At 43.3% G+C, this 14,897-nt stretch overlaps 2 protein-coding genes across 9 annotated transcripts in view; one reads left to right on the top strand and one right to left on the bottom strand.

Moving 5' to 3' along the window:
• LOC311304609 (vascular cell adhesion protein 1) overlaps positions 1-14,897 on the top strand; it is a 660,847-nt gene that overhangs the window by 162,980 nt on the left and 482,970 nt on the right. The gene's annotated exons all lie outside the window — the stretch shown is intronic.
• On the bottom strand, positions 808-12,786 carry elavl3 (ELAV like neuron-specific RNA binding protein 3). Of its 8 annotated transcripts, none has more exons than XM_084419017.1 (7): positions 12,399-12,784; positions 6,600-6,816; positions 6,409-6,512; positions 3,310-3,463; positions 2,588-2,816; positions 2,118-2,156; positions 808-1,488 (listed from the first exon to the last, which is right to left on the bottom strand). In XM_084419017.1, the coding sequence occupies exons 1-7, from the start codon at positions 12,405-12,407 to the stop codon at positions 1,140-1,142; spliced, it is 1,101 nt and encodes a 366-aa protein (XP_084275143.1). In that variant the 5' UTR covers positions 12,408-12,784; the 3' UTR covers positions 808-1,139. The 8 variants fall into 8 exon arrangements, with proteins under 8 accessions (XP_084275143.1, XP_084275145.1, XP_084275144.1 ...); XM_084419019.1 differs by having other exon boundaries at positions 808-1,467; XM_084419018.1 differs by having other exon boundaries at positions 2,588-2,813; positions 12,399-12,528.

Raw genomic sequence — 14,897 nt, 5'->3', positions numbered from 1 at the left:
GGCGACCAATCCCAGTGGCCCCTGACCTCCATAACGGCTCAAATGTACGTCTCAAAGAGCTGACGCAGAGCCTTTCCTACTCTCAAGCCATTCAAAGCTGTTTTAAAATGATCTAATACAGTTCTGGATAAATGGTTTGAAAGACTTTCAAAAGATTTCCAAATACCATCGCCATGGGAACACTGTCGAAATGCCCCTAGTTACACAGACAACTGCATATGTGGTGCAATCGATTCTAAATTCTAACTATAAAACTCAGAGTGGAAAGATACGAGGAGATTCTAGGTCGCTATGTTTTGTGAAGTTTCGCTATGCCCTCCGGTGGAGCTACGTATGTGTGTGTGTGTGTGTGTGTGTGTGTGTGTTGATGTGCGAGTGTCTCTGTGATGAAAGTTGTCTTTCGGCGTGCTGAGGTGATTGTGATGACCCCCGGGTGACCTCTCGATTTGTGATTACCATCCACACAGTTTGTTCAGTTGCTGTTGGGTTTTGAACCTCGAGTAAGGTGTGTGTTTGGTGCCATAAGGCAAGGTTGCAACCTAATGTAGAGCCAGGAAACCGTATTCAAAGTTCTAGAAAATGCTTACATTTTTGGCTATTATAACCACCTTAAATGTTGAATATATAGTTATATCATAATATATATGAGAACACTGTTTTTAATCATTTTTCTCTTTAAAAAAAATCACTGATTCAAAATGCCCAAGTGTAAAAAAGTGACTACATCCTCTGAAGCCAGACAGGAGAGTTACCGGGGCAATATTTTGGGTAAATTGCACATATTTGATTTACTTTTTCTTTTTCTTTGACCAGTTCTTACTTTGCCTGAATTAAATTAAATCTCTGCAGACATTCTCTGTCACATTCATTAGACTGTCCCTCCTCATGGATTTCCCCAGCCTCGCCTCGCACCTCTGCTAATTCAATACAGGCAAACATTGGGAAGGACTAGCATGTTGTGTTAAGAGAAAAGAAAAACAACTCTACTTGTGTATTTTTGTTCGAAACAACTAAACGTGTGTGTGTGTGTGTGTGTGTGTGTTAGAGAGAGACTCAGTCCAGGCCCATGTAGAGTGAATGTACAGGGAGCTCAGTAGCTCCCCCTACATGTTAAAGAGCAGTAGTGACTAGGCCTTCCTTCAAGCCTTGTGCTGCTTGCTGGTCTTGAAGGAGACCTGCAGGACACGGTCGCCCAAGCGGTAGCCGTTCAGGCTGGCGATAGCCATGGCTGCCTCGTCGTAGTTGGTCATGGTGACAAAGCCAAAGCCCTTACATTTGTTGGTGGTGAAGTCACGGATGACCTTGACGTTTGTGACGGCGCCGAACGGACCGAAGAGCTGCCACAGGACGCTTTCGTCAGCTTCCGGGGACAGGTTGTAGACGAAGATGCACCAGCCAGCTCCAGTGGGCCCGGTCAGGTTGACGCCGGCTAGACTGGTCATGCTGTCAATGGTTATTGGGGAGAATCTGGGGAGGAAAGAAGGAGAGCTACCATGGGTGTCATTCTGAAGTTCAGCACAGCGTGCTTCTCATTACCACATGCTCCTGCCATTTTTGTCTCTTTGAGAAGCGGACGCTCGATCTCCACAGCCTATGTAAGAAAATGGCCAGCTATCATATTATCTAGTCATATTATCTGGTGACCAAACCAAACTAGTCATATTCCCTGTTAGAAATAGTACACAGAATTCACAATGTTCAACAAAATCACGATACTAAGCAAAACAGAAACCTAGAGAGGGATGAAGGCAAATCAGAAACAAATCAACAGAAAATTGGAACTAACAGAGGAGACGCAAACGGAACCTTGTATGTCCATGCTGGTGGAAAAAAAGAACATTAAAGCAACCAAAACTGAAAAAAAATAATAATGTTAGTTCAATACAGAAATACAGTTTGATCAAGGAATCAACCAAAAGAACAAAAAGGTTCAACAAAGCCATGCCAGAATGTCCTGCTGTGATATCAGCTAAGTCAATCTAGTCTACTGAAATGGTGTTATCTCAAATCAATCTCTAATGTTAATCCTTAAGTCAGCAGGTGGTATTCCGGGCACTTTGTTTGAGCTTGTTTAGGCATGGATGCTTTTGAAAGCACACCTTTTGTTTTTAAATTACCTCTTGACTCCGTAGCTGGCGTTTAGTAAATTGTCGAGTCTGCAATGCAAGAGGGAGAGTGACGGAGGTGAAGATATTAGTTGCAAGATCCAACAACCAGAGCAAAGCGTTTTCATGGAGCCACTTCAGCCACCAGGGGGAGCTCTTTACCGGGCACCGCATCCACCAATCAACAGGCGCGGCTCGCCCATCGCACTGACGCAGTGCTTACAGAGCCCTCAGGCGATGGATCGAGAGTACTGCGCGCATGTTTGTGCTTCTGAATGCATCCGTGCCATGACTGATTCACGCACGCTGTGTTTTATCTCTTAAGCAGGGCAGTTCTTTTAAAAATGTACACACTGCCTCAGTTAGACCCATTGTGATTTTGTCAATCCCCCTGATGGCGTGAACGTGCTGCGGTTTAAAGGAAAACCGTCAGAGGGAGAGTAGGCAGCGGAAGGGGTGTGGGCTGAGGGTGGAGGCAGTACCTGAAGCGTTGAGTCTGGTGGTGCAGAGGGCCGGTGTAGCGGCGAGCTGCTGTCTGGTAAAGCTGGGTGAGCAGGGCCTGTCCCGTCTTCTGACTGGGGTTGTTGGCGAACTTCACGGTGATGGGCTCGGCGGCACCCAGCGGCTTTTGACCGTTCAGGCCTTTGATGGCCTCCTCTGCCTCATTCCGTTTATCGAACCGAATGAAACCTACTCCGCGCGATATACCTGCTCCGGACAGAAAGCGACGTAATGTAAGCACCGTGAATTTAAAATGGCAGATAAGTGAGTCATGTGGACACAGGGCTAAACCAGACTTTATACTATAGTGCTTTATGATCTGCTCTATAAAGCAGACAAAGAAAAATTTTAACATGAAAAGAAAAAAAAAACATATTATAGTACAGTATAGTTAAAGAGAGAAAATATGGGCTGGACTTCCATAGGAATTTGGCTTTTGGTTATTCAAAATATATAGCCATTAAAAAAAAAAACTAATTCAAAATATTATTACAAACTACAATACTATTTCAATGATACTAAATTAACACTGCCAAGAACGTGCATTAAAAATGTAAATGGGGTCAATTTTGAGTTCATGTTGACTGTGAAGCATATAGCCTACCCTATTGTTTTATTTTTGCGTCACATCCAGAGCTTTAATTAGATTTGTAATCCTCCCCCAGGGTGCGTACGCTGTTTGTGGAAGTGAGGTAACGTTTACCTGTGACCTGGTCTACCAGGATGCGTGAGGTGATGATCCTTCCATACTGGGAAAACAACTGCTCCATGTCTTTCTGACTCATGGTTTTGGGCAGCCCGCTCACATACAGGTTGGCATCACGTATGGAAGCTGAGCTGGGTCTGGCGTAGGACACCTACACACACACACACACAAAAAAAAAAATTGGAGCTGCAGTTTAGGATTTGTAATATTATTAAGAAGCATGCATCAAGACAGCTGTGACAGTCCTAAAACTCCCAGCAGTGCAAAACTTTCAAGTGTAGTCAAGGCGGGTATGTCACAGCAGTGCCACGCTCAAAGGCGAGACATCCGCCCACTCTCTCTCATCCCTCCTTCCTTTAAAATCCACGTCTCTTATCCGCACTTCACTCGAACCAAACCCGGTTCCCTTATTAAACACTACTTCAGCTTCGCAGTGCTCCTGACAGCAGAAACACGAACCCACTCTGACATTCACACTCCCCCACCCCCCAAGACACTTCGACACCCTCTGAGCTGATTTGAGACCAGCTCCCTCAGGGAGTCGTGAGGAAAATTTGATATCATGGGCTGTTTTTCTAGCCGGTGATTTTCCACAAGACAGCAGCATTTAGAACCTGTTCCGCTTTGGGATGTGTCATGTAATATAAAGTCCAATTAGGCATTTATTTTGACGTTCAAATATTCATCTCATTTTTATATTCCCCTCTATATTTCCTAAAAATCCCCCACCGAGCCGTCTTAGTCGTATTTGAGATGCGAACAGATTTTTCTCATAAAATATGTATATTTATGAGTTTCTGGTGGAAAGGGGCTGACTTTGATTGATGGTGTCAGTGTGTGCGCATGTGGTTTTTTGAGATAAAGAGATTGGCCCCCTCCTCCTTCTCCATCTCTCCTTTGTCTTCTCTCTCAAGGGGAAACTGCTCCTCTGGCAACCGGCAAACCAAGTAAACAGATTACAAGATGTCCAGCGTCCCTGACAACTCCCTAACACGCCCTCTCTAAATACCCAGTGAAAAAAAAAAAAAGCAAATCAAATAAAAAGCTCAATACCAATTCATGCTAATGGAAAAGCACCATCCTCACTATCCAAAAACTCTCGATTGCTTTCATTCAACAGTATTACACGTACAATTTATACTTCTCATTTATATGTGGACATGTTACTTATATTATTATACAATAACTGTACTACCTTTACTTCATTTAAAACAAAAAAATCTTGTTACTCATATCTCATTCTTTCTATTTTTTTTCTACTTTTGTATTTTATTTATTTTTCTATATTATCTCTTTTTACTTATACTTTTTATTATCTTTCCAAAAAAATGTCATAGTCTTATAGTCTGGTATTTTTCATCTAAATTAATTTACCATAACATAATGTAATTTAATATAATATATTAACTTTTCATTATTTTTCTAAACATTTATATTGCCTTAAAGCCTTACACTCTTTTTACAGCCCCCCACACACACTTATTTACAAATATATTTTTTATCTAACTCATTTAACTTTATATTTAATATAATTTAATATATTTTTTGTTTTATTTTTTTTTCTAAACATTTATATTGCCTTAAAGCCTTACACTCTTTTTACAGCCCCACACACACACACTTATTTACTTTATATTGAATATACATTTTTTTTTTTTTTTATTAACATTTATATTGCCTTAAAGCTTTATAAAGCTTAACACTTCATAACCCCAAACCTATCCTGTTTCCAATGCTCTTTTTACTTATTTACTAATCTAATTTATTTTTGTCTTTAACCATTTTCTTCAATGGCGGGTTATAGAACAAAGCATTTCATTTCACAGATTTGAATCTGTTGACCTTTTTATGTGTGCGATTACAGCAACAACAAAAAAATGTTAAGCGAGTAAACTTGTTTTTATAATAAATAGGAGTCTATTTTAAACGTGTTCGAGACATTTTACAACGCCCAGTCAAGTTATAGCATGCTTCGCCATCAGAGCTTGGCAGAATGATGTGTTTTTCCACCATATGCGTGTTTGAGTCTTGCAGGCCAGTATGACTAAGCAGCGGTATTGTTGAGGTAGGGGTGTAATTGTGCAGTGAGTGGGTGAGTATACAGCAGAGACTGGAGGGGGGGGGGAGATCTATTGGAGGGATGGGATGCTGCCCCATAATTAACCCTCTCCCTCTCTCTCCCACAGTACAGATGGTGCCTGCAGCCCATATGGCTCCTAATCCTGTCATTGGCATTCGGCTCCCTCCTAGCCTTTGCTACTGCACCCCGTCACCCTCCCTTCCTCCCTCGCTCCCTCCCATCCTCGCTATCGTCTCTACCTTTCTAACAATGCCGTATTGACATGGAAAATATGACATTTGCCCGGCTTAAGGATTTGAGGGCAGTGGGCACACGAACGTTGAATGTCAGAGAACGATGCTGGATGAATGCACTGAACAAACAAGACGATTAGGACAATAGCAATCGGTTTAAACAACTACGCCAATAATGTTCGCCCATGGCCTGCAGTCATTATTCACTGGAATAACAGTGCTTTGCTTAAGACTATAAGGAATGAAACTGCTCTGTATGCATATGCCTATATCATACAATTCACATCTATATCTCCAATATGAATGCATGCAAGCACACGCTGAGTCCACAGAAGCTGCTTAACTGCGGATTCTTGCGGATTTGTTGCGATCTTTGATGTGTGGTGATCAGGTGGAGAAGCGGACCGACTGTTTAATCTCTCACTTTCAGAAGCCCAAGCAGACCTTTCCCCACCCCAAAACCCAGCTGAATTGGGGACAAAGAAGGCCCTAATTAGCCAAGATTGGAGGCAGATGGGGCTCTCCTCGCTGACCTCCAAGCCTCACATTGCGTCTCTCTAATTACATTTCCATCACAATCACCCCTGCACACAACCCTTTGCTTTCTGACCTCCACTTTCTCTTTTCTTCTGCTCCTTTTGTCCCCGCCACGATTCCTCCCACCGCCCCTCCCTTTCACCTCCCCTCCTGCTGTCACGTCTGTCTTGGGCTCTGCTTCATTCCCTGCTTCCTCCCCATCGAGCGATTTGAGGAGCTTGGGCTCGGCGAGGACGGTTCTCTTACTTTGATTGTTTTGGTCTGCAGTTTGAGACCATTGAGCGTGTTGATGGCCTTGTCGGCATCATTGGGATCCACGTAGTTTACGAAGCCGTAACCCAAACTCTGGCCTGCAATAAGACAAACAAGAATGCACTTGAAAACCACCCTTTAATGCAAAACATTTCCTACCGAATCAAGATATGCCGCATTGTTACCTGTGATCTTGTCTCTGACTAGTTTGCAGGACTCGATTTCTCCGATACTGCCGAACAGGCTCTTGAACTCCTCCTGGGTCATGTTCTGAGGCAGGTAGTTGACAATCAGGTTGGTTTTGCTGTCGTCCGCAGCACCGTTAGTGCTAATGACGGGGCCGTTTGGCAGGCTGGTTCCGCTCGGACCATTGGACACCTGAGTTTCCATGGTGCTAATTATCTGCAGGTGGAAAAATTACAAATTAAGACTATAGACAGTGCAGTTTAGGTGAAAACGCATAATTTCAGGGGCGTCCTCGTTGAGAGGTTAAAAATCAATGTGTCTGAGGGGTAGAGGACTGGAGGAGAACAATATCCCACCTCCCCTCCTCCTATGACCTCCTCCCTTACTTCAACTCTCTCCATCAGCCCCTGGCCCTGCAGATGTCACAGTCCTTTCGCTCTTTCCCAGCCCCCCTTTATGCTATCCAGGGTCAAACAGCGTTACATCACTAGCCTCTGAGAGGATGACGGTGTGGGCATGAGAATAGTTGTCATTTCAGCTTTGCTAACAGATTTTTTTTTTTATATAATTTCTTTCAAAAAGTGGGAGTCTAGACAAATAAAGATGAGATGGAGTTGGCACCTTGTTTATGTGAAAAGCGAGAGTGTGTGTGTGCGCGTCTGGGTCTTCGGTTCATCCGTGTTGCTGTGGAGCACATGATGTTTAATTTGGCCTATGGGGATTTTCAAAGAACAGATGTATGCAGGTTGTAGACGCTACTTCTGTCTTTAACGGTCCCTTTCTGTCACAACGCACGACTGGATTTCTCCTCATCGTACCGCAAGCGATCCGTCCTTTTTTATTTCTTTTGTGACTTATGTTGATTTTTTTAAAACATTTTCCCGAAGGCTGGTACTCTCCAGAATTTACTAATCGGCATGTGTAATGTATGTTCATTTATTAGTCATCGTAAGTTGACTGAAAGCACTCTTCCCTCGGAACGGCCCCTGGGGTGGAAGAGGGTGTCTTAATTAACAATGCATCCGTGATTTTTTTTTTTTTTTTTTGGGGATCCCCACAATCAACAGGCACAATCATATGCCACAAGTGTCCCTCTGTGTTTTTACAGTCTCAGGAAGAAAAAAAAGGTACAAAAGCTGTCACTGAGCTGGTACCTTTTCAAAAGGTACTAATATGTACCTTTAAGCTACCAATATGAACCATATATGTTCCTTTTGAAAAGGTACCAGCCCAGTGACAGCTTTTGTACCTTTTTTTCTGAAAGTGGATGATGCAAATAATTAATAATATGAATGTAATTGGAAATAAATGAAATGATAATGATATCTAATTAAGCATTTACGATCAGATGCGCAAACAGGTGAATTCCTAATAGTGTGGGTAGTCTGTTCTTTTGTTCTCCCTTCAGTATTGCCTCTCTGTAACGCTCTCTGTCTCTTCAGTGGAATGAATTTATTCTTGCCTTGAGCCTTACCTCTAACCAGGTTGCCCAGGTAACAGCAGCTTGACGACTGTTGCTATTGGCTGGCTTCTTGACTTTTAGCAAACCTCGCACATATGTGTGCATGTCGTATGTGCACTTGGAGTTGTGTGTTCGAGAACTAGTGCTCGGTTAAACTCACTTTTTGTCTTGCATTAATAAAATAAGCTTTCAGGGCCGCCAGAATTTATATCTCAGGCAAATTGACACTGACAAGGAGAAAGCTCAGGGAGGCGAGTTATTAAAGCGCTGCAAACACGGATCTAGGCAAAACTGACAATTTCACTGCCACCCGAGCAGGAATTTCCAAGAAAAGGTCGTTCGTTTGATCAATCAAATAGTGATAAAATGGCATCTTTTGTGGCTGTAGCCCATAGCCTGTATATTTCAGGAAATATCTCGGGTTCAGAATGTAAACCTACTCAAACAGGCGCTGTCTAAGCGTTGACACAAACAGAGCGAGTCTTGACACAATGTGACAGGATCAGGGCAAATGTGATTCGTGAACTGAAGTAAACCTCCCTATGGCAAGCCACCCATCCTCAGCGACAAATGTAGTGAGTTACACAACGCACAGGCTCTTCGGCCACACAGACTGACACGTACACTGTCTTACAGCCCAGATACTGTCGCCAGCACAGCAGAGGTAGAGGTGGAGGAGCGCTTCATCCCAAAATACATGCATCGCAGAGACAGGCGAGAGACTCCTTCCACTGTGCTCCTTAAGCATCACACACCTTATCAACTGTCCCTGAATTTTACGCTATTAAAAATAGGGCTTTCGAAACAAAACGTGGCCATGGAAGCAGGCTTTGACGTTCCTGTCCCAGCCTGTACTTTTCTATTTCTGGGAGAGTTCTCCCTCAATATTTAATGCACTGCATCAGCATCGCCTACACAAGGACCCAGACTCACACGCAAACAAGAGCCCTGCATCTCGTACACGCAAAACCTATTACCTTCCCACCAGCGCGCTGATCAGGATAAATGACTGCAAAGATTCCTCTTAGTGAGTCTGTAATTAGAGTCTGCTGAAATGACCGTCAAGCCTTGACAGTCAGACAGAGGGGGAAATTTCATTCGATTTTTCCCTGAAAAATCATGTTGAATGTCACAATACACAAATGTAAGAAGCCACTTGGTTTAACTGCTGCAATATTTGTTAGATGAAATCAAAATATAGATGAATTATAAGTTAAAATACATTTCCATTATCTACAGTCATAAACGCATCATGCCAGAGAACGCTATTTACAAACAGGCCTGAAAGCAGCATGAGATAAAGAGCAATCTGACTGTGAAGACTATTGGCTCACGTCACTTCCTTAATGTCCCTGTGCAGTGAGTGAGGAAGCCATTTTCTTAAAATAAACACAGTCTTGCACAAGATCCGGTGAGGTAAACAAATAAAGCATAAGGCTGATCTAATCTATAGCTGTATGCATCATGTCAACGTTCATTTTCAGACTGCCAGTGTCAGCCAGCGATTCCCAGCATTGTCTGTTAACGATGGGCTGTGGAAAATGAATCTGTATTCGTGACGTTTCTGATGCCTAATGCAGACCTTAATTTTTATCATTTGTATTTCATAAGCGTACGTGTCTGGACGAGCCTCCTGACTGAAATGTGAACGCTGGATTGCCAATAGGCTGTTTCAGTAACAGATTACAGGATTATCTTAAACAAAAGGCATTAGCCACACTCTCACTGCAGCTTAAGGGATCACAGTGGCAGCTGTAAAACAACAGGACACAAGTCAAAACTGAACGGATAAACCATTATCTTTGTTTTTTTTATTTTTTACCGGTGAATTGGGTTAATTTAGCTCGTGAAATTTGCAGCGCGAAAGATCATCGACTTATCGCGCGAATGCACAATTATTTCTTATATTTTCCCTAATAGCGTTATTTTTTGTATTTTTTTCTATTTTAAATTATTAGTAGGCTAGGCCTAATTTTGCAAAACCGCCAGTTTAAACGTTTAACGTTAGGGAAAAGGCGCTAGCAGTGTTCATGCTACTCTTTGGTCGCTATCCAGAGTGCTGAATTCGGGAGTGGCTCGGCATGGACAACAACCTTCAAAATAACATTGGTGCCGCGGACTTCATTTTATCAAGTGGACATTAAGCTCTTGCTGTCGTCTTTATAAATAAACACCTCTACGAATCGTTTAAAATCGTTATCCTCTCGTCCTTTGATTGGACAAGTGCGCGTGTGCTCTGTGGGCATTCACAAATCCGAGCTCCTTTTTGCTGAATAAACGTATTGACACAAGCGAACAAAAGAGCCACCCGTTCCTCCTCTACAGAGACCATGGCAGCACTATGAATATTAATGTAAACAGTAGCGCTTTGTGTCGAGGCCAGAGGCTGCGGGACTTTCCGGGAACAATGAACATTGCAACTGCCTTCACTTTGACTTATTCTACAAGACAATTTATTAATAATAATAATCATCATAATAATAATAATAATAATAATACAGCAAACATAATACAAATATAGCTCATATACATTTAAAAATCAATAATGACATTCAATAAAAGCCTATAGCTAGTCTTTCCTTATATATAGCCTATATATAATGTATGTATGCATGTATGTATATATACAATTTTAACTTAAATGGCCTGGTCGTAATATTTAGAAGTTAATGTCATTATTTTGCCAATAAAATCAGTGTATGTACTGTATAATGAGCGGTTCGATTCACAATAGACGAGGCCTGTGATCCTATAACGTGCGTAACGCCCCTGACAGTTTAAACTGTCCAGCATAACGTTTTTTTTTTTTTTTTTTAACGCCGTCTTTTTCTTTGATTGACAACCCTCTTTATTAACGGTTAGTGAGGAGCTCGTATGTTTAGACCGTTGTGTTGTGTTGTGTATCGTTGTGATGTCCTTGTCCTTGAATTGTGTACGCGCCTGGAGAAGGTTATCTGACTCAACGGTTTTATGTGCTTGGCACTGCGGTAGAGGCTCGTGCTCACGGAGGACTGCGGAACAACAAGCCGAAGGGCCCGTCGTTCATTCATCACACCATCTATTGAGAATTTAAATGAAAGGGAAGCGCGTCGTTTAGTACCCTATTAAATTAATAATTACAAATTAAGTCTTCATTGTAACGAATCTAGCGTTTAGTATTAGCTATCACGTCTTCTGGCAAGAAACAAAGACGATTAACCTGACAATACGCTTCATGTAGAGCAGGCCTGAAGAGTTAAACGTCATAAATTAATCCTAACATTTTAATCGCTCATTCATGGATACGTTTCAAGCACCTGTTCGTATTTACATGAGCTGTTGTTATTGTTTTCACAGAAAATCTACGTGAAGATGGTGACTCTGAGCTCGTGCCATCGCTGTCTTCTTTTCGAGAAGACACGCCCAAAACGCTTTCCCTCAGGCCTTTGTATTCCCCTCATATTGCTTATTTACACTCTCAGTGTCGTTATATTTTTGGAGAGAAAAGGACGGAAACGCAACTCGAGAAGAAATCGCAAGAAATCGATGACATTTGACCGTTTCCATACGTGACATTTGGCCGTTTCCTCTCTCGCTATCTCTTATAGCATCGCAAGCCTTAGGAATTTTGTCCTGCCTGATTCAATCCAAACCAGTGGATGCATAATATCTCCCCTCCCCCTCTGAGTGACTCGACCCTTTTCTTTGCCTTTGCTCTCGATGGGCTCTCAGCCTCCGAGGCATCGTGTTTTGTCTCAGAGATTCAGTCTCGAGCATCCTTTCTGAACGAGGCATCTGCCCTCTTACGCCCTTCTGCCTCCGCCGCACCTCAGCTATTTCTGAGGAATTCCTCAGCGCTCTATGTTAATAATGGCTAATTATCGCTTGAATGCGTTTAATTAACGGATGTAGAAATAAATGCATGTTGCGAAGGGTTTCGCGTATTACGCATTACGATGCAAGACGAATGGTTCGTACGGCTGGAGAAAGCAATGTTTTGATTCCCCTCAGAAAACGAAGCGAGCTCGGCTATAGCGATGCTCGCGCGTGCCTGTATCACATTACTTAAATCCTGGGCTAATCGTTAATCTTGTTCACGGAATCCGCGATTAGATGTGCTAGAATGTTTGCGTTTTTGACCAAATGCTGTGTATAGCCTATTATTTGATTCGCTTGTATTTAAATAAGATGAATTTTAATGTCTAATTAGCCTAGACTTTTGCTTTCTCAATTTGAATGTCTTGCAGGCACATGATGTGTGAGGCTGATAAAATAGATTTTCTGGTGGTGCTGTTATTGTTTTGTTATGAGACAGACCAAAAAAAAAGAAGAAGAAGAAGAGAGAAGGTATACGTACAGTAACCATTCTTGATGTACAAAGATGATAGTGATCTAGGTCCTTCGATTTGCAGGTCTTCAGGCCGACTCGCAGATATTACGCCGTGGTGGGAAATGCAGATGTCAGTTTTCCAAACGAAAAGAAAAAAAAAAGAAAAAGGAAAAAGGACAGTCTTCGCCCAGGAAATCTCAGCCCGTGCGATTGTAGGTTTCCTCAGTAGTGTGAAAATGAGGAGAAGGGGGTTTTCTTCAGGATGATGATGAGAGAGAGATTTCTCTCCGTGTGGCGTGGGCGATGGTTCAGAAAAAAAGAGAAGCAGTGATCCCCAGTAGGGTGTGTCCAGGGGAGGGTGTTGTGGATCTGCTGTTGTGTGTGTATTTCCCAGCTCCTCGCAGGCTCCTTCTGTGCCTCTGCTGCAATGTTCTTCTTTTATGTGTCCTTCTGGCTGGCAGTGCTTGCTGCTGATTGGCTAATTGCGCAGGGAGGGTACTACATGGCAGCCATTGCAATGCGCTCCTCTCCCATTATCCCCTTCAGGAGAGATCACCGAGAGCCCCCCGTCCCTCCACCCCCACCACCATCTCTCCACTCTTTCCTTTTGCCCTCCCTTTCTTCCTGCCCCCCAACACGCATGCAGAGCTGAGTGAATAGAGCTCCACCTGCACTCCGAACAGATGGGTGCAGAAAAAGACAGGAGCCATGCTTTCTCCTTCTCTTTGCCCCTCTCTCTCTTACTCTCTCTCTCTCATCCCCTTACTCATGGCTCAGTTTTTTTTTTTCTTCTTTCTTGATTTCACATTATTTGTCCTTGTAGCTCCTCAGATTCCGTCCTGTAGTCTGGCGCGCTGCATTTTCTAAGAAAGCTGAGTAAATGGCGTGAGTAAGTCTTTGCCGTTTGTTCAAAAACGAGAATGCAGAACGGCCGTGCGAAGGCATAACTGTGTGAAGGTCATTTCTGGACATAACACGGCCCACTGTTTAAATACCCGCCTGTACTTAATTAACCATTTATATATTATCATGTCAGGTGCGTGTTGAATGCGTAGATTACATAATGACACAAAGGCCAGTGCCTACAATGAGAAAAATCTTCTTATCATACAATATGGATTAAGACATCATCTTGGGTGTCAGTGTCATATAGATGTCACACATTATTAACTGTTGTATAATCGCATGCAAAAACAATGAAATCAGAGATTCATTGGTGCTGATATTAAACATCGACACACTGATTGCAGCAGTTGTTATCTCAAGCTCCCTTCCCCCCCATTTCCAGTCTAGGGAGTGGATAGAGCTCACTGAGACAGGCTGTTTGGTCTCATCTATAATGCATCTCCTGCCCCAGGACTTGATGTGTGACAAATGACCTATTTCTGCACAGACCCCCACAGGGCCTTGACCTGAGGAAGCATGCTCGGTATATCTCTGTTATGCGGATGATGCTGGCAGTTTCATAGGAGTCTCCGCTGTGTCTGTATGGGTGAAGTTGGAGGAGATGGTTGCAGAGCATGTAGGCTTATGGAAATATGGAGGTGTGAGGGGGTTGTCATTCCCACTAGAGGATGGTGTTTATTTTCGTCTGTTTATATGCGCGCCGGAGACCACGGGTCGCTGGAACTCACCTACATCTGCATCGGCCTTGGATGACCTTGTGGAAATGGTTGTGTGTTGCGCGTCTTCGGCTGGAGTTCTCTGTATTTATGCAGATTGTAGACAGTCACAGCACAGGTATCAGGAGTCAGAGAGGTACCGAGTGGGTGGTATTGTCGTTGGCGGGCAAATGCGCTGTAATGCAGATCAGAAAAACAGCATTTTCTCGTTGTGTCTACTGTGAGTAATATACACAATTATATATATTTTGGCTGATGAGTTCTTAGGAAATGGGCTGAGTGGGCAGATGCGTTCAAACTCGTTAACCTTTCGATGATCTCGGGGGCGCCGAACGTTGTGCATTTCTGGGTTAGGGGTTAACCGTTAAGGCCAAGCATTCTCCAGTAATCTTGACTCGACCGGGCGCTGTGGCATGGATTGCGATTCCTCGCTCTGCTGCCTTTCGTCCTCCTCTCTCTCATGCTCCCTTTCACTTTCAGTTCTTCTTCCTCTCGGTTCTTGTCCCGCATCTCTACCCCAGTCAGATTCTGAGTGTGGGCCCTGTCTGATATTTACATAATTGCCTTACATAAGTAGCCAGCTCAGCTCAGAGCTTGGATGATATTAGTGGCGATGAATATTGCATGAGGAAAGCACTCGTTAAGCGTTAATAAGAGGATCGAGATGGGCCCCGCTGTCAGTCTGTCTTAACCCCGCCCACTCTCCTCTGTCAAGTCGCGACTTTCCTCAGAGTGGCGACCGAGTGAGGGGAAAGATTGCGCCATTATAGATGCGGGTGTTGTTTTCTGCTTTGTGAGCTGAATAAAGGCAGCACTTGTGGCACAAAGAGAACAGGTCTGTTAGCTGCCTACGGTTCTGCACACACCCCGTTCACACTTAACGTGAATAAACCAGCTTAATTGC

Source organism: Rutilus rutilus (assembly GCF_951802725.1).
Source record: "Rutilus rutilus genome assembly, chromosome: 1".
Classification (NCBI taxonomy): Eukaryota; Metazoa; Chordata; class Actinopteri; order Cypriniformes; family Leuciscidae; genus Rutilus; species Rutilus rutilus.
The sequence above is the reverse complement of the archived record's forward strand: the minus strand, read 5'-3'. Positions and strand labels throughout refer to the sequence as shown.